Source organism: Chelonia mydas, chromosome 1 (assembly GCF_015237465.2).
Source record: "Chelonia mydas isolate rCheMyd1 chromosome 1, rCheMyd1.pri.v2, whole genome shotgun sequence".
NCBI classification, from domain to species: domain Eukaryota; kingdom Metazoa; phylum Chordata; order Testudines; family Cheloniidae; genus Chelonia; species Chelonia mydas.
This window is the reverse complement of record NC_057849.1, coordinates 302,046,304-302,071,724: the sequence shown is the minus strand read 5'-3', so window position 1 is coordinate 302,071,724 and position 25,421 is coordinate 302,046,304. Positions and strand designations below refer to the sequence as shown.

Here is a 25,421-nt window from a genome sequence, read left to right as displayed (position 1 = left end):
ATAAAAATGTATTGTATTCAATAACTTTAACAAAAAAAATGGAGAGAGCTGATGAGATTTGGACAAAAAATAATATAAGAATTCCAAGAGAGATCTGAAACAGCATTTTTAAATGATCCATCCCATAAGACCCCATCTTGAATTCACTGCACACATCCAAAACTACTGTTGACACAGTGGGTGTTTGAGGTATGCAACAATTGTAAGACTGCCCCTTGTCATGTTTAAATTCTGCTGAAAGATTTATTCTACAGGCAAGAGGCAATAACTTGGAAGTGCTTCCCATTTAAAGAGTGTGGTTCTGAGGTGACTTTAGATCAGAAAACCATAAAAGCAATTTATGTTATATGAAACTGTGTACTTTTGATGAGGGATTGACAAAATAAGGTACTATAAAGGATTAGGTTTTATATCTGGAAGGATCTTAGTTTATGTACAGTACCTGTATTTTGTTGATTGCTCCAAGAGAGTCATACCATGTCTGCACAGCCCCGGGGAACTGCCTAGTGACTGTCATTCGAAGAACAATGCAGAATGAGATGGTGGTAAATATTTTTCGGACGATAATTCCATGCGTCAGCGCAAGGGGAAGCACACACAAAAACACCACAAAAAAACCTGAGAAGAAGAAGGCTGAACTGTTGAAATATCTCACATATGCAGCTTTTCGGGTCAGTTTCAGTTCAGTTCTGTCAAAAAAAAGAAGTGTAAAGATTCATTGTTCATAGTGACAGAAAGGTGGGTGAAAAATTTAGTGACACAGGCTTAACTATGTGTCCATGTTTGCCATTACTTTCCAAGACTACTGAAGAAGTGACCCCGTTCCTACTATTAGTGTGAAAGCTTGAGGAAAGGGAAGTAGATATACTAAGCCCTGATCTACACTACGAGTTTAGGTCAAATTTAGCAGTGTTAGATCGATTTAACATCCACACGACTAAGACATTTTTGTCGACTTAAAGAGCTCTTAAAATTGATTTCTGTACTCCTCCCTGACGAGAGGATTAGTGCTGAAATTGACATCACTGGGTTGAATTTGGGGTAGTGTGGACGCAATTCGACGGTATTGGCCTCCGGGAGCTATCCCAGAGTACTCCACTGTGACTGCTCTGGACAGCACTTTCAACTCAGATGCACTAGCCAGATACACAGGAAAAGCACCGGGAACTTTTGAATTTCATTTCCTGTTTTGCCAGCGTGGCGAGCTCATCAGTAGAGGTGACTATGCAGAGCTCATCAGCACAAGTGGCATGCAGTCCTAGAATCGCAAAAGAGCTCCAGCATGGACCGAACAGGAGGTACTGGATCTGACCACTGTATGGGGAGATGAATCCATGCTATCAGAACTCCGTTCCAAAAGACGAAATGCCAAAATATTTGAAAAAATCTCCAAGGGCACTATGGACAGAGGCTATAACAGGGACCCATAGCAGTGCCGCGTGAAAATTATGGAGCTCAGGCAAGCCTACCAAAAAACCAAAGAGGCAAATGGCCGCTCCGGGTCAGAGCCCCAGACATGCCGCCTCCATGATGAGCTGCATGCAATTCTAGGGGATGCCCCTACCACTACCCCACCCTTGTCCATGGACACCTGCAAGGGGACCTGCATGCAACAGGGATGAGGATTCTGGGGACAAGGAAGATGAGGAGGAGGAGAAGGAGGATACTGCACAACAGGCAAGTGGAGAAACCGTTCTCCCCGACAGCCAGGAACTGTTTATCACCCTGGCGGGCTCCCAGACCAGGAAGCTGGAGAAGGCACCTCTGGTGAGTGTACCTTTGTAAATATAATACATGGTTTAAAAGCAAGCATATTTAATGATTAATTTGCCCTGAAGACTTGGGATGCATTCATGGCCAGAACAGCTACTGGAAAACTCTGTTAACGTGTCTGTGGATGGAGCGGAAATCCTCCAGGGACATTATTAAGGGAACATTCAGAGGTGGCCGTTCCTGCTGGGCTGTTTGCCTGTGGCTGAAAAGACATCATCCCCGCTTTTAGCCACTTGGTGGGGGGCGGGGGCCGTTCATACTGAGCTGTTCGCGTTTGGCTGGCAGGGATCTTCCCTGATACTAGTCACGCAGTGGGAGGAGGGGATAAGCGATCATCACAGAGAATGGGGGGGGGGGGGGAGTTTGTGCTGCATGTTAACCTGAAAACCGCAGCCCCTCCTTTTAAATGGCCAACCCGACAGGTGGTTGGTATGGGAAAGGAAGGTGCTGCTGTTTGAAACCATTCCCACATGTTATGAAGGTTGAAGAAGCCAAAAGACTGTGGCTTACCATGGCTGCCTGCAAGCTGAATTCTGTTGCCCGGCCCTGGGTGCGTGATCTCTCACACCAAACCGGCAAGCCCTCAATATAAGAGGCAAAATGCGACCTTGTACCGAAAGCACATGTGCTATGTAATGTTAACAGCTTGGTTCACCATGAAAGAGTCTACCCATTGTTCTCTAAAATGTGTCTCTTAAATTCTACTCTCCCTTTTTTTCCTCCTGCAGCTGCAAATGTTTCAACGCTCCCCCTATCATCTCCAGCCCAGAGGCTAGCGCAGATAAGAAGACAAAAAAAATGCACTCGCAATGAAATGTTCTCTGAGCTCATGCAGTCCTCCCGCACTGAAAGAGCTCAGCAGAATGTGTGGAGGCAAACATTGACAGAGTCCAGGAAAGCAGAAAATGAACGCGAGGACAGGAGGGACGAGCAAGATGAGAGGTTGTGGGAGCAAGAGGAGAGGTGGCGGTAGCATGATGAGAGGAGGCAGGATGCAATGCTGAGGCTACTGGGGGATCAAACTGATATGCTTCGGCGTCTGGTGGAGCTGCAGAAAAGGCAGCAGGAGCGCACACCGCCACTACAGCCCCTGTGTAACCACCCACACTCCTCCCCAAGTTCCATAGCCTCCTCACCCAGATGCCCAAGAACGCGGGGGGAACGGGACTTCAGGTACCCAACCACTCCACCCCAGAGGATTGCCCAAGCAACAGAAGGCTGGCATTGAATAAGTTTTGAAGAGCAGTGTGGCCTTGTCCTTCCCTCCTCCCCGCATCCACCACCCCACCCGGTGCTTCCCTCCTCCCCCACCCATCCCGGGCTACCTTGGCAGTTATCCCCCTATTTGTGTGATGAATTAATAAAGAATGCATGATTTTGAAACAACAATGACTTTATTGCCTCTGCAAGTGGTGATCGAAGGGGGGAGGGCAGTTGGCTTACAGGGAAGTAGAGTGAACCAAGTGGGTGGGTTTTTATCAAGGAGAAACAAACAGAACTGTCACACCATAGCCTGGCCAGTCATGAAACTGGTTTTCAAAGCTTCTCTGATGCGCAGCGCACCCTGCTGTGCTCTTCTAATCACCCTGGTGTCTGGCTGCACGTAATCAGCAGCCAGGCAATTTGCCTCAACCTTCCACCCCGCCATAAACGTCTCCCCCTCACTCTCACAGACATCGTGGAGCACACAGCAAGCAACAATAACAATGGGAATATTGGTTTCACTGAGGTCTAACCGAGTCAGTAAACTACACCAGCGCACTTTTAAACATCCAAGTGCACATTCTACGACCATTCTGCACTTGCTAAGCCTGTAGTTGAACAGCTCCTGACTACTGTCCAGGGTGCCTGTGTATGGCTTCATGAGCCATGGCATTAAGGGGATAACTATAGGCATTTCAACATTCCCAACAGTTATTTTCTGGTCTGGGAAGTAAGTCCCTTCCTGCAGCTGTTCAAACGACCAGAGTTCCTGAAGATGCGAGTGTCATGTACCTTTCCCGGCCATCCCACATTGATGTCGGTGAAATGTCCCTTGTGATCCACCAGTGCTTGCAGCACCATTAAAAAGTACCCCTTGTGGTTTACGTACTGGCTGCCAAGGTAGTCCAGTCCCAAGATAGGGATATGCGTTCCGTCTATCGCTCCACCACAGTTAGGGAATCCCATTGCAGCAAAGCCATCTACTATGACCTGCACATTTCCCAGAGTCACTACCCTTGATAGCAGCAGCTCAGTGATTGTGTTGGCTACTTGGATCACAGCAGCCCCCACAGTAGATTTGCCCATTCCAAATTGATTCCTGACTGACCAGTAGTTGTCTGACGTTACAAGCTTCCAGAGGGCTATCATCACTCGCTTGTGAACTGTGAGGGCTGCTCTCATCTTGGTATTCTTGTGCTTCAGGGCAGGGGAAAGCAAAGTCACAAAGTTCCATGAAAGTGCCCTCACGCATGCAAAAGTTTCGCAGCCACGGGGAATCATCCGAGACCTGCAATACTGTGCAGTCCCACCAGTCTGTGCTTGTTTCCCGGGCCCAGAATCAGCATTCCATGGCATAAGCCTGCCCCATTGCCACCAGGATGTCCAAATTGCCAGGGCCCGGACTTTGAGAGAAGTCTGTATCCATGTCCTCATCACTCTCGTCACCACGCTGCCATTGCCTCCTTGCCTGCTTTTGCTGGTTCTGGTTCTTCACATACTGCAGGATAATGTGCAAGGTGTTTACAATGCTCATAACTGCTGCAGAGATCTGAGTGGACTCCATGCTTGCCTTGGTATGGCGTCTGCAGGAGAGCAGAGTTGCAGAGGAAGCAGTGGCTGACAATGGATGCCATGAAAATAGATATTTATAGAGAACAACAAGAGGACCTGCGAGGTAGATTCATAAGAGCAGGAGAGCAGAGTTGCAGCAGAAGTGGTAGATGACGACGGTTAGCACCGCACACATTTCCCGAGGAAGAACACATGTACCCGGGAGCCCATGAAGACAACATGGAGAAATTCGCTATTGAGACAATAGCAGCAGAGCAGAGTTGCACCAAAAGTGGTTGACGATGACAGTTAGCAGTCCTACTGCACCATCTGCTGAAAGCAGTATGGCGTCCGCACGGAAAAAAGGCACGAAACGATTGTCTGCCGTTGCTTTTACGGAGAGAGGGGCGATTGATGACATGTACCCAAAACCACCCGCAACAATGTTTTTGCCCCATCAGGCATTGGGAGCTTAACCCAGAATTCCAATGGGTGGCGGAGACTGAGGGAACTGTGGGATAGCTACCCAGAGTGCACTGCTCCATAAGTCGATGCTAGCCACGGTAGTGAGGACGCACTCAGCCGACTTAATATGCTTAGTGTGGACATACATAATCTACTGTATAAAATCAATTTCTAAAAATCTACTTCTATAATATCGACCTAATTTCGTAGTGTAGACATACCCTTATGCAACTCCCACTGGCATTTCTCAGTGCATAATTTTGCCCACCAAGTCTATACTCTGTCTTAATATAAAATACTCCAATATCTAGCATAGGGGCGGGCAAACTTTTTGGCCTGAGGGCCACATCAGATTTTGGAAATCGTATGGAGGGCCGGTTAGGGGAGGCTGTGCCTCCCCCCGCCCCCCTGCTTCTTGCCCCCTGACCCCCACCCCGGGACTCCTGCTCCATCCAACATCCCCTGTTCCCTGACAGCCCCCCCAGTACCCCTCGCCATCCATCCCCCCCCACACTCCCTGTCCCCTGACTGCCCCTGGAACCCCTACCCCTGACTGCCTCCCACCACCCCATCCAACCCCTCCTCTCCTTCCTGACTGCCCCCCCCCCGGGACCCCTGCCCCATCCAACCACCCTTTCTCCCTAACCGCCCCCAGGACACCTGCCCCTGACTGCGCCCCACCACCCCATCCAACTCCCCCTCCTTCCTGACTGCCTCCCCAGGACCCCTGCCCCCATTCAACCCCCGTGTTCCCCACCCTCTGACCACCCTGACCCCTATCCACCCCCTGCCCCCTGACCACCACCACCCCCCAAACTCCCCTGCCCTCTATCAAACCCCCCTGCTCCCTGCCTTCTTATCGCGCTGGAGCACCGGTAAAGTGCTCCTCATAGTAATGTGCTACTTACAGTGTACTGAGCATGCTCAGTTCATCTGAGCATGCTCAGTACATCTGCTGAAGCCACTGCCCTTCACCCTGCCCTTATTAGCCATAGGATTCTGAGGCCTGCTTTTGACAGGGGGTTAAAAAATGGCAAAGAGGGTGAATCAGAGGAGGGGGGTGGCCAGGGTCTGAGCAGCGGGGTGGAAATTTACTGGTCAGGGGCATCAAGCAGCTGGAGGCAGCATTAGGAGAGGGGCTAAAGGGCAAAATCAGGAATGAGCGGGGGAGGAGGCAGAGTTAAGCCCAGGAGTGAGGCGCTGGCAGAGGGTGTTAGAGGGCAAAACCCAGCACAGGCGGGGCACAGAGGGTAGCAGTTACCCAGTGGGACTGAGACACCAGTGCTTGCAAAATAGTTTGTTGGGGGGGCAAGAGGCTTTTTTATTTGAGCAAAGTGGCTTTTTTATATGGTCACACGAACTGAGCATGCTCAGTAACATCTGCTGAAGCCTGACCTTATTAGTCATAAAAATCTGCTGACTGCTATTTACAGGGGTTAAAAAGGGGCAAAGGGAGCAAATGGGAGCAGGGGGGGTGGCCAGGGTCTGAGTAGGGGGCGGACATTGACTGGTCAGGGGGGTCAAGCAGCTGGAGGCAAGATTAGGAGAGGGGCCAAAGGGCAAAATCAGCGCTGGCGGGGGGGAGGAGCAGGAGTTAAGCTCGGGGTGAGGTGCTGGCAGAGGATGACAGAGGGCAAAATCTGGCACAGGCAGGGGCACAGTGGGTAACAGTTACCCCAGTGGATTGAGACACCAGTGTTTGCAAAAATGGTGGGGGGCAAAGGGGCTTTTTTTATTTCCCCTCTCACAGACAGCACCTCTCAGCATCAGCTTCCCAGGGCTGGGTTCTTAAAGGCACAGGCATCCCAATGCCTAGTCAATGCAACCCCTCTTTGTCTGATCTAATCTCCTGAGGCTACGTCTACACTACAAAGTTCAAAGCGCTGCCGCAGGTAATCCACCTTGACAAGGGATTAGCTCCGAGCACTGGGAGCCGAGCCTGTCTACACTAGGGCTTTAAAGCACTCAAACTTGCTCGGGGGGGCTGATTTTTCACACCCCCAAGCCAGCTAGTTAGAGCGCTTTAACTGCCAGTGTAGATAATCCTGGCAAGTTATGTCAGCATAGAGTCACTACAGTTACTATGTCACTTGGGTGCATGTCTCCTGGACTCCTTGTCTCAGCAGTCAGGATACTCACCAGAAGCACTTGTATAGATTCAGAGTGAGGTGCACCACTGTATTTTGGGAAGCTTTGGTTTGGCAGTGTACGCTGGGTACCAAACAGGTCAGACAGGGGTGGTTGTGGCCATGGGATCCAACTTCTTATAAGGCATTGTTAACCTTCCACTAATTTTATATTTATCCCATACATAAACATATACGTAATATTTACACCTTTTTTTCTAAACCCACAAACCTGCCTGGCCCCCCTCACTGTCTGCCATCTCACACAGAATCATGGAGCTTGCATGGCTCTGCACTATTGTCATGAGCGTTTGCACCCAAAAGTGCATGGTCCTTTACTATTTGCAGATCAGCAAACATACATGTGGGGTGTGACATTATACTCTACTTTCTTTATGAAAATATGCTTATGATATGGATATGACGTAGCTAATATATACTTTATGCAAGATGGCTGATGTGGGGTATCATTGCAAAACTTAAGACCTATTGACTGTGTTTATCCAACATGTAACGTTTGTATCTGAGGCTAGAAATATGGACCATGTCTAGCTTGGCTGCTTTTAACTCCCTGCTTATCGGAGTGGGGAAGCCGCCCCACTACAGTCACAGACACAACTTTTTTTGTATAGTGATGTGCCCCATGAGGGTTAATGTGTATACATTAGATTCCAGGGCCTTGTACCATCCAGAAACATATGCAGCAGCGACAGGTCCGACTTTGCTAAAAAAAAAAAAAAAGGCCATCTGATGTAGCTAATTCCTAAAGATAGCAGTCATCAGATTCCAGTGTTACAGGTAGCACATCCCTACAGATTGCAGTTTCTTACGAGTGTGTGTGTGTATGAGTGTGTGTGTGTATCTGTGAAAATGCTATCTGTAAGACCGGGCTACCTGCAGCAGCAACAGGTCCTACTTTGCTAAAAAAGGACATCTGATGTAGCTAATACAAGCAGTCTCACATGTAAAACCAAACTGATAGCTTTCTTTAACAGTGTAACAAGCCTTGTGGATGGGGGGAAGTGGTTGACATGGTCTATTTTGCCTTTAGTAAGGCTTTTGATACTGTCTCCCATGACCTGCTCATAAACAAACTATGGAAATGCAACCTAGATGGAGCAACAAGGTTATTCCCACATAGATAGTCAGAAATCTCTCACATGGCATCTTACTCCACTGATAAATTTGCCGAGAGGAGGTCTTGGGCCATGCATGCTTGGGAAACCAAAAGAAGTATGACTCTTAAAGGAGTCATGTTACCACAGTTGATGGGCAGAGAGTTCCAGAACCTAATAGAGAGGGACTCGGTCCCTGAGCTAATATTCTGAAAAGGGTAGGGTTTCTCTGCAACTCCTTGCCAGCAAGGAGCATCATACCCCTACCTGGTCTGTAGTGGGCAAACCTTGTCTAGGATAATTCGGAGGAAATTCAGGGACTTTCCCAGTCTTCCAACCTTTCTCTGGCAGGAGAGTAGGATTTGGCCCTCTGTCCTTATTGAGATAAAATTCTTACTGAGGACAGGGATTGGGCCCATTATCTTCATGTGGATTTAACAGCAACAGGTTGCTGAGGTTACTCCCTTCTAGATAGATTAGGTTTTGTACATCTTTCTTAGTCATGGCATCCATAGAAAATGGGAAATTTAGATCAACTGATATGCTGCTTTAGAGAACTGCCAGCAGAAGAGATCCTTTTATAAAAGTTTTTAGCAAACATAAGTTTGTCAAGTACAGCAAAAATACAAAGAGTCAGAGAATGGAGAGAAAAAGGGGGAGAAAGGGCGGGGAGAGAAGAGAAGCACCAGGGATTAAAGTGAAAAGAAGGAAACTAAATCCCTAGGAAAAACCTGAATTTGGGGTGGGATGGGGATAAGGAAGTGTATAACACAAAAAGCACTGCTTTGCAGGTATGTAGAAAAAAACCCCACTAGGACTATGTGAAACACACTGGAGAACAACATTTTCTTATCTCGTTGTGCTAAACTGCAAGAAGCTTCCTGATAGCAGCGCCATAAAATGATAGAAATAGGCTGAGCTTTAGTGCACCCTTTATCCCACTATTTCAACCTTAGATGTCTGAGTTTAATCATTCAGTGAATATACGTCATCAGAGATGTGTCTCATCACTGGAGTTCCCAGGATGTTTAGTAATAGGAATTCTGTGTCTCTAGAAGCTCACTAACCTTTTAAAATCCAAAATGGTTTGGAACAAGCTTGCCCGGGAGACTACCTGTGTTTTCATAACCTATTTAAACAGTTGTAAACAGCATAGATGCCCAAATTGTCTTGCTTTAAATGAGAGGGGATTGCTCAAAAGATGGTAGTGGTGATTTTTTTTCCTATAAGGGCACCTGAATTTTTGGAATTCACTTCCTCTGTTGCTCTGCCAGAGCCCAGATTTTTTTTTTTTTAAGCTATCTGGACATGTTGACTTGTTCAAAAGGCCGTGCCACTTCTCTGGCATTTCTGGAAGGGATGTATAGAGGTATTGTTCAGATTCCTGTTGTGGAGGGGATTTACCATTAGTATGAGCTCATTTGTGCTTTTAAGGCACAGCCTGTGTTGGTGGCAGTGCAGAGCCATACCATTCCAGAGGAGTGTTTCTGCTCTACACACTTTCAGGGTAGCTAGCACTCTTGGCTGGTGTGTAGATGAACAGGGTCAAGGGCCCACTTGCTGCTCTGTGGAGTGGCCCAAGAGGGAAGAAAGTGTATGTGAGGTAAGATGTTCTCATGAAATTTTTGCCATTTTCTCTTAAAGAAAGTCATACATAACTTAACAAGAGTTATTAAACCAAAGGGGTTCTTTAAAAACTTAATAGGGTCAATAAACCTGTGGAATATAATACAGAATAGCCTTTCTACAGATTTGTGCAACATTCAGTTGTAGGGATATACATCTCTATTCATTTCTTTAGTACTTACTCACAAGGTTTGGCCCAAATCTCACAAGAACAACTCATGAGTTTTTGGTTCTATAAGATCTAAGACCTAGCCTTGATTCAGCCTGGAATCTGAACCTCAGCCAACCCTAATTCAGATCTGGATCCAAACTCAGCCTCTCAGCCCATATTGAATCAAAATAGATTACAGGTACCATCATTTTCAAGGACTTCTCTGCACTGAAGGAAACAAGCGCTGCACTTTCTATGGGTTGCCATTTAAAAGGCACAACATAAGCAGCTGCACAATAAGGACATGTTTGGGTAATAATATTATTTCATTCCTTTTATTTACATGAAATATGGTCCTTACATTTCTTCTGTTCTTTTTTGTTATTTTCCCAGCCACACACTTGAAGCTTAATTCCTACTCTTTCTGTGGGAGTAGATGCACTACTCCCATAGGTTTGATGCAAGAGTAACCCACCAGCCAGCATGTTTTATGTCCCTTCTTCCCCACCATGCCCGATCTGTACTGGTTGTGAATCTGTTACAGCTCTTCTGTAGGGAGCCTGGCTCTGTGGCTCAAATTATAGTGATTTATACTTTCAGCTCTGGAGGTTAAAATGGGTAGTTGCACAAAGATCTCCCAGATTATCACATTTATAAGTCCAGTATAGCCATGTAAAGCAGGAGTACTTCTAACTCTTAAGCATGACATGACCCCAACAGCCTTGTATTACAAGATTTGAAGGGGTCTTTAATGAAGTCTGTGCAAAATAGCTGCAGAGGATTCATACCTCTGCTTCAGAATTGGAAGAAAGCCTTGAATAATCATAATCTCACAGATACCATTTTTTTGGTAGGGTAAGGAATAGGTTAGCTAGAAACAAATACAGATGCTAGGATTGCCTTTACCTATACCTGTTAAATGGTAACATTGAATGTCAGTTACATATAGCTAAGCAGCCAAGTCTTCTGATTTTTTTTCCATAACCATCAACATTTTAGAGATGAAAAAAACCAGCTGTTTCCAAGCCCAGAACGGGAGTTTTTCCTCTGCATTCCTTTTAGAATACATGAAACACCATCTGAGGGGGCTAGTTGCTTTATACAGCAAGATGGAAATAACAGACCAATGGACCATCTCCACTCATGCCCTGTCATTTAGAGTTGCTTTTATCAAATGGTTTGGAGAAAGCAAAAAACAGAACCACAAAACTTCCATACTGCACTTGATAAATTGGGGGAGAAACAAAACCACAGTGAGGGAATGTTCCTCCCACTGCCTGCTGATGGCCCATTTATGAAGGATGAATACTGATGGGTCTTGTTTCCTAGCTAACGTAACCATGGATGCTATTCATAGGCATCTAAGAATTTTAATTTTTTTAATCTTATAGAAATGAGTCTGACAAATGAATACACTTACTCTCGAAGGCCTTCAATCATTTTTTCCATTGCATCTTCCCAACAATAAGCTTTAACTGACTGTATATTCTCAATTATTTCTGAGGTGATCACAAGTCTCTCATTTGTCTTTCCTGCCCTCCGGTCTCTGTAAAATAATGAGGCATTAAATAATAATAGTGAATAATACTGTGCATTCAAAGACAAATAATTAATGCATTATGAAGAAAAACTCTAGGAAGTATGACTCACATAATTGACAATGACTCTTAATATTTTATAAAATTTCTCACTACTTTATACATATTAAACACTTAATTTTTAATATTTACACACTCACTGTTAATAAATAAGACCCTGAACCTACGTTCTTTGCACCCTCCAAATTCTGATTAAGAGGCATGTGGAGTTCACAAGGAATGCAAGGTTATGCCTTATCTGCCATTTTATGGGGCAAATTGTGCTCATTTTACTCATTTGTGACATATCAGTGGGAATTCCAGTGTAAGGTAAGTAAGGTTTGGCTTTGTGTATGTTAACAATAGTATCTGTTTATCTTTAGAATTTGATTCTATTTTTAAACATTGTTCATTAAGAAAAAGGGACTAAATTCAGCCCTGGTTGAACTCCACTGTCTTCAGGGAGGAACCTCCACTGACTTTGGGGATGAATTGGCGCAACGAACTTTACTAAAGTCATTTTTGTATCTAATTTCCTGTATTCTGGTGTGTGTTCCTGCTCTCCCAATCTCCAGTTTGCTTTTAAATCTCCTTTTCTTCCATTATTTCCTTCTGACTTTCCCCATTTTTCTTTCAATTTTATTTACTTCATGAAGAGGCAAAAAAAAGTTAGGATCTTGCTTTGCAAGGCAATGGCTATAAACACAGTTGCAAAACAATCAACCTATATAAATACCAAGATTTGGAAATAGGACCAGATTCTGTGCTTATTTACTCACCATGGAGCCCCATTGATTTAAGTCAGGACTATCCCCCATATGTGAAATAATCTTACAAACTAATTGTAAGATGACCAATTAATTATTAATGTATTAGTCTATTAAAGAACCACATCAGCATTAGCCCAATAATATTTTTCTACCCTTCTCCAAGTGCTTCTATTGTGTTTTCTTTACTTCACATTTTTTTTTTGTGTAATCCTGTCCTCAGAAGAGCAGACTCTAACGGAGTAACATTTTTAAGTGAGGACCATAAGTATCATAAAGCAATATGTCTTGTGAAAACATACAATTATTTAGAACATCTTTAACATTTTGTCACCTGTACTTCATCATCATTCGTCCTAACCCAGCTTGGAAAAGGGCCATGATTATCACAAAGAAAAGTCCACAAAATGCTGTGGGCCCTAACATCTCCACCAGCAGTCCCATCAGTAGCACCACTTGTAAAGGTCCAATCCATACAAAATGAGCCAATGCTAGCCCCTGCAAAAATCCACAGCAAAAATACTCAGACAATATGAAAGAGAGAGGAGCTATTGAGGTGATACTCTGAACAATTTGCACAAAGAATAGGAAAAGAATTTCCAGTAGTAAAACAAGTTTATAGAGGAGATTTTGTGGTTCTGAGCACATAGCAATGTGGGTGTTAATTACACTGAGGACATACCAATGCATATATACATTCCACACATGAGCTTTGTTTTTTTCAAGGGACAAAGTTCAGTCCCCAACTCTCCTCGAAGCTGTATAAATACAAAGTGAAATCCTGGCCCCATATAGGCATGTAGGAGTTTGGCCATTGACTTCACAGGGACCAGGATTCCCCCCTGTCCTCTCCCCTCTATGTTTTCAATCACTGCCAGATGAGACAAGATATATGAAAGAACCTATGAAGAATTATTTAAAATTGTTATGGAAGGTAACTTATTTCGATGAAAGAGTGACTAAGGCTGTATATGCAATTAATTCAAAACAACCTGCTCCCTATATGGTCATCTCCCTCATTTGTTTTCCCTGGGATGGATTTAGGGCCAACTCCTATAGTCCAAATAATGTCATGGACAGTGCACATCCTGAGAAACGAAAAACCTCACAAGTGTTAGGCAATAAGGGCTGGTACGTGCAGAGAGGGAGTGAGGGTGATGTACAAGCAGCGTAGAATTCCCCTCTGTGAGTTGGCAGCTCTGTGGTTTTGGGAGCAGGGGCAGCAGGGTGGGAGCAGTTGACGGGGGGAGATGGCTGATGCCTGCAGCATCCTGGCCATAGAGATTAATAGCTATTTGCCATACAAGATGTATGGTGGGGGTACAAGTCTATATCATACTAGCATTTGTATGACAGCATAGGTCCTGAGGGAGCGATGCTGTCAAGAGGTTTGGAGAAGGATGCACAAGGTAGTATTTGTCTAGCGAAGGGTTTGTACTTGTATTCATAACCACACTAGCTGATTGCCTCCCGAGTATCACATGAGAAGTTCTACTCTTCCTGTCTTCCTCACACCTCAGCCTTATGCTAGCTGTAGTTGGAAGTGGCATGCCTCTCCTCCCAATAGGATGGCCAAACAGACACTCTGTGACTTGAAATTCATGGAGTTTCTAGGCCCTTCCATCAACTGAGTAACATACAGTACTGTACAATCCACATACTACTACTAGCACTCTTTGCTTTACAGGTTTGTGCTGCTACCCCGCTGTCTTGGCTACAGGAGATGGCAGAAGATGTGGTCTGAATCAGCCACTCCCTGACTACACACCCACACATCATGCAGGTGGGAATGCAGTTTGGGATTTTCTTAAGATGAGAACAGCTCACCACAGTTGGCCATTTATTGCCATTGCTTGACTGTCGCCATGGTGATACTAACGCTTCTAGAACTGTTTGAAGTTTTGCAGTCACTCACTTTTGTTTCTGTGATACAACAAATACAGGAGCTTAAACAAGCAGTGACATACCTCGTCAAATTTGTTCAAATTGTTGGAAAGGAGACTAATGAGTTGTCCAGTGCTTATTTTATCTAGGACTCTGCTTGACAGTTTTAAGGTCTGCAAAATAATACAAAACAGTAGATGACTGGCCTTGTAACTTAGTTGAATAAAAGAGAATAAATAGAAATATTAGTAATTAACAGCCAGTGAACAGTAATACAAATGTTTCATTTGCTATCTTTGTTACAAAGAAAAACACTTATTAAATCCGTTCTATTTATATCACTAAAGTTTAATGTATTCATTATATTACTTTTCAAATACAGTATGGACTTTTTTTTAACCTAGCTTTTACTTTGTTGCATATTTCTATATGTAAGGCAAGACTGAATTACACATGCATGCTGAGTGTTTCTGTGTATGGTCCCAAATCCTCTAGAGTGCACACCTTAACAAGAATTTCTTGACAGACATGGTGAAATTTGTAATGAGGAGCAGTAACAACTCCATAGTTAAAGTTAGGTTCTATTTTGCACTTAACATGGGATTTCAACCTCTTCGTTTTTATATAAAATCCACACCCGACCGGTCCCAAATTTTCAGCACAAAATCTCTGAGTAAAACTTGAATCTTCTGAGTATTTTCCCATAAATCTATTAATGGGTTTCTAATTTATAATTAGTTAACAATTGGTATTTTAAAGTCCATATATCTGAGTCTTATGTTTTTTCAGCCCCTGGTAGCTTAAAAACAACAAACTGTAGAAAGTCAAAAAGATTTTGGTCTGGAGTTATAGAATTGCTTTAACTACAAGAAGAAAACAATTATTACCACTATTCATCACAAAACTACATCTTTATGCTAAACAGTTAGCTAATGGAGAACAAGATTTACTTGGCTACTTCTGCTCTTTGACAAGGTATGAAGAAGGCTTTTTGAATACTTTAGGGGAGGAATACAGCCTTTGGACATATGCCCCCAGTAATGTTCCTGGAATCCAAAATTGATGATTGATACTTGACGCATGGGGAATGGATTTTACTAGTCCAGGAGCTTTTGTATTGCATCAGAGAAGAAGATTTTCAACAAAATAGCAGCTATTTTGTTGAAGAGCAAGATTTCCATTGTTCAGGAGATTTGCTCAGCAGTTTCACAAAGCGAAAACTGCTGCACTGAAGATTCTGTTCTTCATCAAACCAGTGGCTCACTTCAGCTAGTAGGTGAAATGTATGAGTATGTTTGGGGACCCTGGAAGCATAGAGCCTAAGGCTACGTCTACACTGGCACTTTTGTCAGTATAGTTTATGTTGCTCAGAGGTGTGAAAAAAACACCTCTCTGAGTGACATAAGTTACACCGACAGAAGAACCGGTGTGGACAGCGCCGAGTCGGCAGGAGACAACTTTCCCATTGACATAGCTTTCGCCGTTCATTGGGAGTGGTTTAATTATGTTGATGGCAGAGCTCTCTCCCATCGGCATAGAGCGGCTACAAGAGCAATCTTACAGCGGCACAGCTGCATCGGTTCAACTGTGCTACTATAACCTCACTAGTGTAGATGTGGCCTAAGACTACCACTGGATGTGATCTGAAAAGTATATCCTCTCAGCTAGTTTTGATAGTTTTTTATCTAGGGATAATTTTTTTCAACATGGATTTGATTATAATGGGGGATGTGGTCTTTTGTTATGTAAGTACATCATCCTACAGCTGGCAAAATGTGATTTTGAATAGGTGAGGAGAATCATCAGGATTTTACAACAGGAAGGAGCTGTGATCTAAAAACTATTCTAGCACAATCCCTCTTCCACACACATACACTTCCAACAGCAATGCCCTGTATTAACTCAAAATTTGCCAGTTTTCAGATTGTAGCATATGAATAATACATGCATTTGGCTAAATAGAGCTGTGTTTGGCAAAAATCACAGTCCTTTTGAGATTTTCTCATTTTCAAAACAAAGAGCACATGAACATCTGTTACTAGACACTTTTCAGAGGAAGGAAGAATCTTGGTCGACAAATAATTTTAGGGCACCAGCTTCTAGATAATATAATGCATACATAGGCACCATAAAAAAGTCAGCATCTGCCAAGCATTATTACATATCACTATCTGAGATATAACAGGGGATTTCCCCATATTTAATATAGAATATAACAGTGATGAGTGTGTGATGTCTGTTGGCAAATGTTTACTTTTTAATGGTAACCACTGAATGCTTCCAATTCTGTAGATCAACAGTATCAATCTGAGGGCAGATTTGAGCCACTTAAAAGGAAATCTTCAAAACGACAGTCAATAAATAACTGGGATGCAGGAAACTGCATGCTGTAGAGTAGTTTTTCCTTGTGCTTTATGTTCACTTTATTATTCAAACCCGATCTCTCCTATAGTTTGTTGCCTAAAACCTCCCCTCTTCTGAAAATGTTCTTGTGCCAGCAGCATACACTAAATACAATAATTTTGCTTTCTTATTCATTCAAGTGAAAGTGAAAAAGCTACCTTTTTGTAAATTAAACTAAACATGGCTATTCTTATTTGCATTCCTATATGATGAAGGCCAAATATAGCAGGGTGCAGAAGCAGTGTCCTCACAATGAAGAGAAGGCACAAGCCTATGCCCAGATAGTAAGCTATGGATCGCTCATGGTAGTTGCTCGTATCATAGGAGGCTATTATTCTTCCCAGTAAAAGAGGTTGCACAGATTTGGTGACTTCCTGCAGGAGAAGACAAGAGAAAGCATTTGTAGTTAATTTCTTTTTCAGAACAGACAACTTTTTAATTTCAAGCTGTATCAACCATTTACTTCCAGTATATCGTAAGCAAGGATGCTTGCTCTCTTCACAGTGCAAATTATAAGAAGATACAATAGCCATAAAGTGCTTGATTCACCATGGCTTTACGCCAGTATTATGTTCTTGTAACTCCAATGAAGTCAATGGAGTTAAGCCAACATAAAATTTTATTAATGCAATAGTGAAACCAGGCCATAGACTTTAAGAATATCTACTGCTCTTGAGATATGTAACTCATGTTAAAGTGCTTAAATTAGCAATATGTTTCTAGATTTACTTTTCAAGCTCACGGGGAAAGATTTTATTCTCAAAATGTGTCTCTCATAAAGAAACAGAAACAATATAAGCAATTAGTCCATTCAACCTTTCCTGTGTGTACATGCTTGCGCTGGGGGTTTTTTTGGTGGTTTTTTTTTAGTGAGACCCTAATTTTAGCCTTCTGAACAACTGAGTTAATGACTCAGCACATTTGAATCCAGAAGCACTTTAGATGCTGGTTCTTCACCCTAACCATTGGGTACCAGTCTACCTTGTGCATCACTGAACCAAATAAGGCACAGCCAGATTCATAATATGTCCTAAAGTGAATGTTAGCAGAACAACAACAGAAGAAATAGGATGAAACATAAGGGAAAGGATAGGAAATAACGAAAAGAGCACGAAACACAAATACTCTGGTATAGCTATGTGGATATTAATCGACCACTATATTTATCTTGGGCCTGAGATCAGCTTTGCCCCACTTCTCTCCTTATCCTTCATTACTGCTGTCACTAAATCCTACTGGTGTTTGCTCTGTGCCAGGAGAATAGGTCTGTTTCCCTCCATTTCCTCTGTCCAGGCCTTGCTCAATTTCTCATTTTTGACCACTTACAACCTCTTTCTCTCTACCTCTCACCCCACCCAAAATACAGATGCAAAAATCACCTGAGTTCCTTGGTATGACTTTCTCCTTTATATTCTGTGGAAACCACAGAAGGGTTGTGAAATATGAATGAGCTCAGTGGTTTGTTTAATTGTTAGTGCTAAGAACTTTGTGTGTGTGTGTGTGTGTGTGTGTGTGTCCCCTTTTCGCTTCCCATCGTATTTGTTTCTCTCCCAGCAAAGAGAGTGAGCGTGTCAAATGCTAAACAAATAGACAGTTGCAAAACTCTCTTTGTACAGATGTGTGATACACTTTAAATGTTCCTAAATGGTGCCCCCAAACTGAGTGCCAGGGAGAGTTACCATGCAGGAAGAGAGGAAGACATGAGCTACTGGAGCTCAGTTGTAACTCAGGGTTTTCAGTGATAAATAGGTCAGGACTTTCCCCTTTGATTTTTCTTTTCCTCTCCACACTCTTTAAATTACTTATGGTTATCAAGACAACAGCATTACTAACTGCTTTTACATCATGTGCTACAATCACATCAGAATAGAAAAGTTAGTTGACTGTTTCAACACAGGAAATGAAAATGTATACCCGGAATAGATCACCTGTGTTAAGTACTACCTTTGCCAGATTAAATATAATTGTGTCAACACAAATACTGTAAACTTGAGTCCTGGTTTGACAAAGACAATAGTGTTCTTAGTAGGCAAAGGAGGAGTGTTTACAAAACACACACAGACACAGATACACAACATTAGACAGCTGTGTTAAGACCATCTGCATCTGTGAGCAGCAAATCACAACTTCATACATCTCATAAAAATGTGAAACAAGGACATGGGCAGTGCTTTCAAGGACATGGGCGTTGCTTTGTTTCATGTTCCCTGAGATTCCCAGGTAAGTTTTATACATCTGTCTTAAGTAGCATGTACTCTGGTATTTACAATTTATTCCATTTATGCATCAGTGGAAATACCATGCTCTGTGACTGTGTTTGTTGTGTATATAGAGACATCAAATATGTTTTCAGCTAATTGAAGCAAGGTGATTTACAGGTTTACAGGAATATACAAAGAATAATGACTGGCAACGTGCCACCTTATTTGCTAGATCATGTTGGCAGAGAGATCATATATGCGAGAGACTGATATTTAATACGCACACAGAAAGGCAAATCTGGGTATTTTTCATATTGTTCTGTCCTGTAATTCTGACAAGTTAACAGCTAACAAATATTAATATAACTTTAAGCTAACTAGAATGTCTTGCCTATCTGGTATGAGATGTGTACCTGTGTGGGAGGCAATAGGACTATTTAAAAGAATATTCACCTGCTGAGCCACTCTGAATTCTGCAGACATTAATTATAGAAATGTAGTGCGGGAGGCAACCTGGATATTTCATCAAGTCCAGCCTGCTAAAGTTTAGGCAGGGCCAAGTAAACCTTGGTGTTTATCCAAAATCTTCTTAAAAGCCTCCAATGATGGGGATTCCACAACCTTCCTTGGAAGCCTATTCCAGAACTTCACTCCCCTTATAGTTAAAAGCTTTTCCCAATATCTGAACTAAACTTCCCTTCCTGCCGATTAAGCCAATGCTTTCTTGTCCTACCTTCAGTGGACATGGAGAATAATTGATCATGAGCCTCTTTATGACAGCCCTTAGCATATTTGTAGACTGTCACCTCAGTCTTCTTTTCTCAAGAACAAACATGCCTTGTGTTTTTAACCTTTCCCCATAATCAGGTTTTCTAAATTTATGATTTTTCTTGCTCTCTTCTGGATTTTCTCCAATCTGTCCACATCTTTCCTAAAGTGTGGCACCCAGAATTAGACACAATACTCCAGCAGAGGCCTCACCAGTGTTGAATAAAACAGGGCAATTACCCTACAACACTCTTACTCATACACCCCAGAATGATATTCGCCTTTTTTGCAACAGCATCATATTGTTGACTCATATTCAATTTATGATCCTTTTGAGCAGTACTATCGCCGAGCCAGTTATTCCCCATTTTGAAGTTGTGTTTTTGCTTTCTCCTTCCTCATGAAATACTTTGTCCTTATCTTTACTGAATGTCATTGAGTTGAATTCAGACCATTTCTCCAATTTTTCAAGGTCATTTTGAATTCTAATCCTGTCCTCCAAAGTGCTTGCAATCCCTCCCTGCTTGGTGTCATTGCAAATTTTATAAGCATACTCTCCGCTCCATTATCCAAGTCATTAATTAAAATATTGAATAGTATTGAACCCAAGAGTGACCCCTGGGCACACACTAGATACCCCCTCCCAGTCTGACAGTGAACCATTGAGAACTACTTTTTGAGTATGGTCTTTCAACAAGTTGTGCACCCACTTTATAGTAATTTAACCTTTTTAGTGAAGACTGAAGCAAAATAGGCATTGAACACCTCAACCTTCTTGAGTAGCACCCAACCCCGTTTTTGCATGTGTCCATAGAGTAGCTCAGCAGTGGACATGTAAATGGTCAGTTCTAAAATTACACAACAGGAGAATTTCAGGGATATTCATTCTGTTACCTAAATTTAAACTCCTATAGTGTAAATGACAGCAGTAAAAATTACCCAGGTATGGCTATATTGATTTATATTGCACCAAAGTGCATTAGAGGTTAAAAAACCCAAACAAGTACTTTGAGAGCAAGGAGGGGGAAAGTTAAAACTGTTTCTGCATTTGTGATACAGTTAATTTGCCTGAATGGACACTAACCAATATACAGTTATGCAAGTATGCTTGAAAGAGAGTATTGTACAGATGTATTACAACTATGCTCACAACTAAGTGGTTAACTGGCTAGTAAATTGCTTGCAAGAAGTGTGTTTTTTTTTCTTTAAAGAGACATCTAATGGTTGAGGAATATAGATGTTTAGGGCAGCAGGGAAGCAGATACACAGAACAAACCATGAACAGTTTGATGTGCGTAACACAACAATTTATGAAAGTGAATTATAGCATGCTAGGATACCAGAATGCAAGTGTCTGCCCTTCAGTAACATCATTACCTAAGGTGCATGAGGTGAGAGAGAGGGAGAAATTATTAGATCTACTGAGAGCAGAGCTGTGGTGCTGGTTGCAACAGGTGCTATACGAATAGCAGGAATTCAAAAGGAAAGCAAGGTTAAAACCCATATTCATTTTTGTTTTGTTTTTACAAAGCCTGAAGTCCTCACTCCGACTCCAGTGGGAATTGTGTTCATGAGACTCAAAATCTGGCCCTATTCCAATGCTCCAATTGTCAGCCTTCATTTTTCAGCAATCACTTTAAAAAGTATCCTTTAGAAACTAGCAAGCTGATAGAGGCCAATCCATTTAATATTTTGAACATTGTTTTTGTATAGTGTTAACTTTTTAAACACAATGTTGTGCGGAATACAGAACCCTAATATGCTGGAGCAGCCAGTGTCAGTTTATATTATTTTCTTGTTGTTAATTTCCTTATGCAGAAAAAGTTAGGGCCAGAACCTTAGACTGAATATTTGGCTGTAGGTGTGATTTCCCTTGTTTTTGTGAGTTTGAGCCAGACTCTTACAGAATCATTGCTACACACTAGCAAACCTTGAACTATATGCATGTTACAAAAGACTCATTGAACTGTCAGTTTTTCTACATTTCCGTTCCCCATCATTGCTGATTACAAGATATTTTGTATAAACAGAGATTTCTCTTTCCTAATCAGTCTTCAAAGCTAATTCTTCTGCCACTGAATGATATTACAGTCCAGTGCTTGTGACATAAAAAAGGTTTCCCTGTTAATGAATTATGAGGTCACAAAGAGGGATGGATTAAGGTTAACTGGCTCCCATAATACCCACCCAAAAACCCTCAAAGATTCAGGATTTAAAGATAGGGCAGGGATTAATGGGCTTTCTTCATTCCCACTCCTAACTCTTCCTCACTGCCTGAAAAGCTAATAGTATGTTAGGAACGGGACGAATAAGTCACCAAAAGTCATAATGCCACTATATAAATGCATGGTACACCTACACCTTGAAAACTGTGTGCAGTTCTGGTTGTCCCATCTCAAAAATGATATATAAGAATTGGAAAAGGTTCAGAAAAGGACAACAAATTTGATTGGGGCATAGAACAGCTTCCACATGAGGAAGATTTAAAAGCCTGGGACTGTTCAACTTGGAGAAGAGATGACTGCGGGGGATATAATAGATGTCTATAAAATCATTAATGGTGTGAAGAAAGTGAATAAGGAAGTGCTATTTACCCATTCTCATAACACAAGAACTGAGGTCACCTGATGAAATTAATAGGCAGCAGGTTTAAAACAAACAAAAGGAAGTATTTCTTCACACAACACACAGTGAACCTCTGGAACTCTTTGTCAGAGGATGTTGTGAAGGCCAAGACTATAACTGGGTTCAAAAACTAGATGCATTCATTTGGCTATTAGCCAAAATGGTCAGGGATGCAACCCCAAGCTGTGGGTGTCCCTAAGCCTCTGCATGCCAGATGCTGTCTCTGGATGACAGGGGATGGATCACTTCATAACTGCCCTGTTTGGTCCATCTGGCATTGCCACTGTCAGAAGACAGGATAATGGACTAGCTGGACAATTGTTCTGACCCAGTATGGCTATTCTTACGTTCTTTTGAACCTGTCTGCTCGCCTCCTTTTGCACAGCCCAAAATCAGCCCCCTCTTCACCTCTAAAGGAGTTGATGGGTAGAAGTATCCGAGGCAATATCTCTTGAGAAGCTGATAAAATTCCATGAGGGCATTTGGGTATTATAAAGATTTTGTTGTGGGAATATGTGAAATGAGATTGGTGTGGATGTTAATCTTGTCTGGATTGGTGATTTCCTTGATTTTTAGTGATTATACACAGAGGAAATGCATTTGAGGAACCTGTTCTCAAAGATGCTTGATTAATTTTCTGTGGGAGTACCACCCCACACACATACCCAGACAACTCTGAATAGCAACCAAAGTGAAGCAGAAGCCAATGCAGGCTATCGAGCACAGATACACTATACCCTCCAAGTAGATGAGCAGTCACAATCTGCACTAGCTGAATCTTCTCAATAGCCCCAAGTAGGCCAGAGTAAAACCATCAAATCTACAGATAAAAACGTAAGAGAAAACTGTAATAAGGCATGAATCCAAGAGAAATGTGTGCAACGCCAGCAAGGAAATGAGTTGTCCTGCTGAATGACACCAGGCCTGAATTTGTGTGTGTCTGTGTACACATGCACATTCAACAAAAACATGTGTACTTCGGTTTCTCTTAGTATAGTGGCACTGAACAGCACATTTTAAAAAACTATTAATTTGCAGTACAATAGCTCCCTTATTTTTGTTCCTCCTCTTTTTCACTTCCATTTCATCAGCACAATTTTCCTTCTAAAGTAGGTTATGTTTCTTTTCCTCAAACCCTTGCCTTTTCCAGTGCACATTTCCCTCAGACTAGCTTCTCTTTCTCCTTCCTTCAATGTCCTATTCTCTCCTTCATTTCCTCATCTTCATTATTATTATATATTTGTATATTACAGGAGCACCTTCTCCAGTCAAGAATCTGGGTCCCACTGTGCTAGGCACTGGACAGCTACACAACAAAGAAGATGCTCCCTGTCCCAGAGAGCTCATAGTCTAATTTAGTATTTGCCTGTCTGTACATACAAAGAGAGAGGGAGAATTGGTTGAATCCTTAGTTCCTATTTTCCTGCTTTGCAAAGCAAAAGAGTCAGAAAGCTACCTTAAAGGGGTTACCAAGGGGAAACAGAAGAGTATTCTGGTGGTGTACAACTTCTGCAGGCAGCTCTAAACTTCCCCTGAATGGAGGATAGGACAGGACAGGTAAAGAGGAAGCAGAATACATACCTCTCCAACCAGATTCTTGCTGGGGTAGCTTCTGGCTGCAGACAGTGTAATTTAGAGGAGCCCTGAGGCGGTTCTAAATTATGCCAAGCAACCAGGGACTATTTCAGATACTAGCCAGCTGAAAGGTGGCTTACGAGCCACCCTTCCCTGACACCTTTCCTCATCTGTGCATCTGAGGATTGAGCCCAATATCTCTGTCTATCCAGAAATTGTGTCTGTCTGTCAATAGCTAGGAAAACAGAGACTTTTTGTGTATGCAGTTAGAGAATTTTGATAAATCTGGTTTAAAAATGAAAAAGGACCCTTTAAACTCTTACATTGTTAACCTGAAAACTCCATAGAAGTGATTATTCAGCATCAAGTCTTTCATTTTAAAAATGTAACCCAACGTCACAGAGTTCTTAAAATACTAAACTACACATGGCTGATGTGAACGGTCCCAAATATCCATTCAATGCTGTTGTGCCTAAGAAGGGTTACCCTTAACTTATAAGAACATATGTAGTTGGTTCCACATTTTTTTTCCTTTTTAAAAAAGGTGGTGGTTATTGAATAGTTTTTTAAAAGGAAGCGCTAGGATTAACCAATAGAGGTAGGTACGCAACACTTAGTTTTGGGGGGCGGTTTTGTTTTTCAGATAAAACAGAATGCTAAGTTTTACAACTTCTCACTTCTTCATTATATTGTCCTTCTAGACTTCCTGACTCTATTTTTTGTCTAATGATGCCCAGAGCTACAGTCAATCTGCTGTATGAAATACTACTGTTTTTACGGACAAATTTATATTGTAATAAATATGCACACATGGCCTCAGAGCTTGTTAGCCGTAATGATGTCAATCAAGATTTGTCTACAAAACTACTGAAAAAGATTTGTTATTTAGACTTGTCATTCTAAGAATTAAGAAGAAGGAAATGACACATAATGTAAAGAGCTTCTATCACTCCTACATTCATGTAATTGGAAGCCATTATCTAGAACATCTCACCATTATACACATCCTTTGGGCCAAATATTGCTCTCTGATGCACCAGCAGACATACAAAAGAAACTCCAATGATGCCAATAGAATCACATTCACATTCACACCGGTGTAACAGAAAGAAGAACATTACTCTTTTTCTTTCAACAGGGTAATGAAACTATTGCAACATCAGCAATAAACCTATTACATTTGTTTGATCACAACGCTACCGTGACCTTAGCCACAATACACCATAAAACAAACAATCAGTTTTACACAATCTGTTGGTAAAAATCCATAGTCTAAAGTGAAATTAAGATAAAATGCTGATTATATGAATTAAACTCCCTTTGATGTAAATGGGAGATGCCCATGCAGATCACTGGTAGCATGCAATAATTTATTTCATATTGATAAGAATATCTTACAGCATTTAATTCCAAAGGACATTAAAGAACTTTACTACTTTATAGACTAGATGTTAAAACCAGGGTCCTGATACATTTTGGGGGTTCAAGGCACCAACAGCCAATTGTGAAACTCCACAAGCTATGTATACTGTGCCTCCCCAGTATCTGTAGCATCTGTACCCTTGTAATCTTTACACACAACGTCACAGAGAAGAAAAGGTAGTTATTAGA

The 25,421-nt window shown here is 42.2% G+C and overlaps 1 protein-coding gene across 2 annotated transcripts in view; it reads right to left on the bottom strand.

The window, feature by feature from the left end:
• Positions 1-25,421, bottom strand: part of CFTR (CF transmembrane conductance regulator) — a 152,040-nt gene that overhangs the window by 111,078 nt on the left and 15,541 nt on the right. For both annotated transcript variants that reach the window (XM_043549956.1, XM_027820802.3), the window contains 5 exons: positions 16,800-17,015; positions 14,322-14,411; positions 12,689-12,852; positions 11,431-11,556; positions 443-689 (listed from right to left, as the gene is read on the bottom strand). In XM_043549956.1, coding sequence (XP_043405891.1) covers positions 443-689; positions 11,431-11,556; positions 12,689-12,852; positions 14,322-14,411; positions 16,800-17,015 — 843 coding nt within the window. The remainder of the gene's footprint in view (positions 1-442; positions 690-11,430; positions 11,557-12,688; positions 12,853-14,321; positions 14,412-16,799; positions 17,016-25,421) is intronic.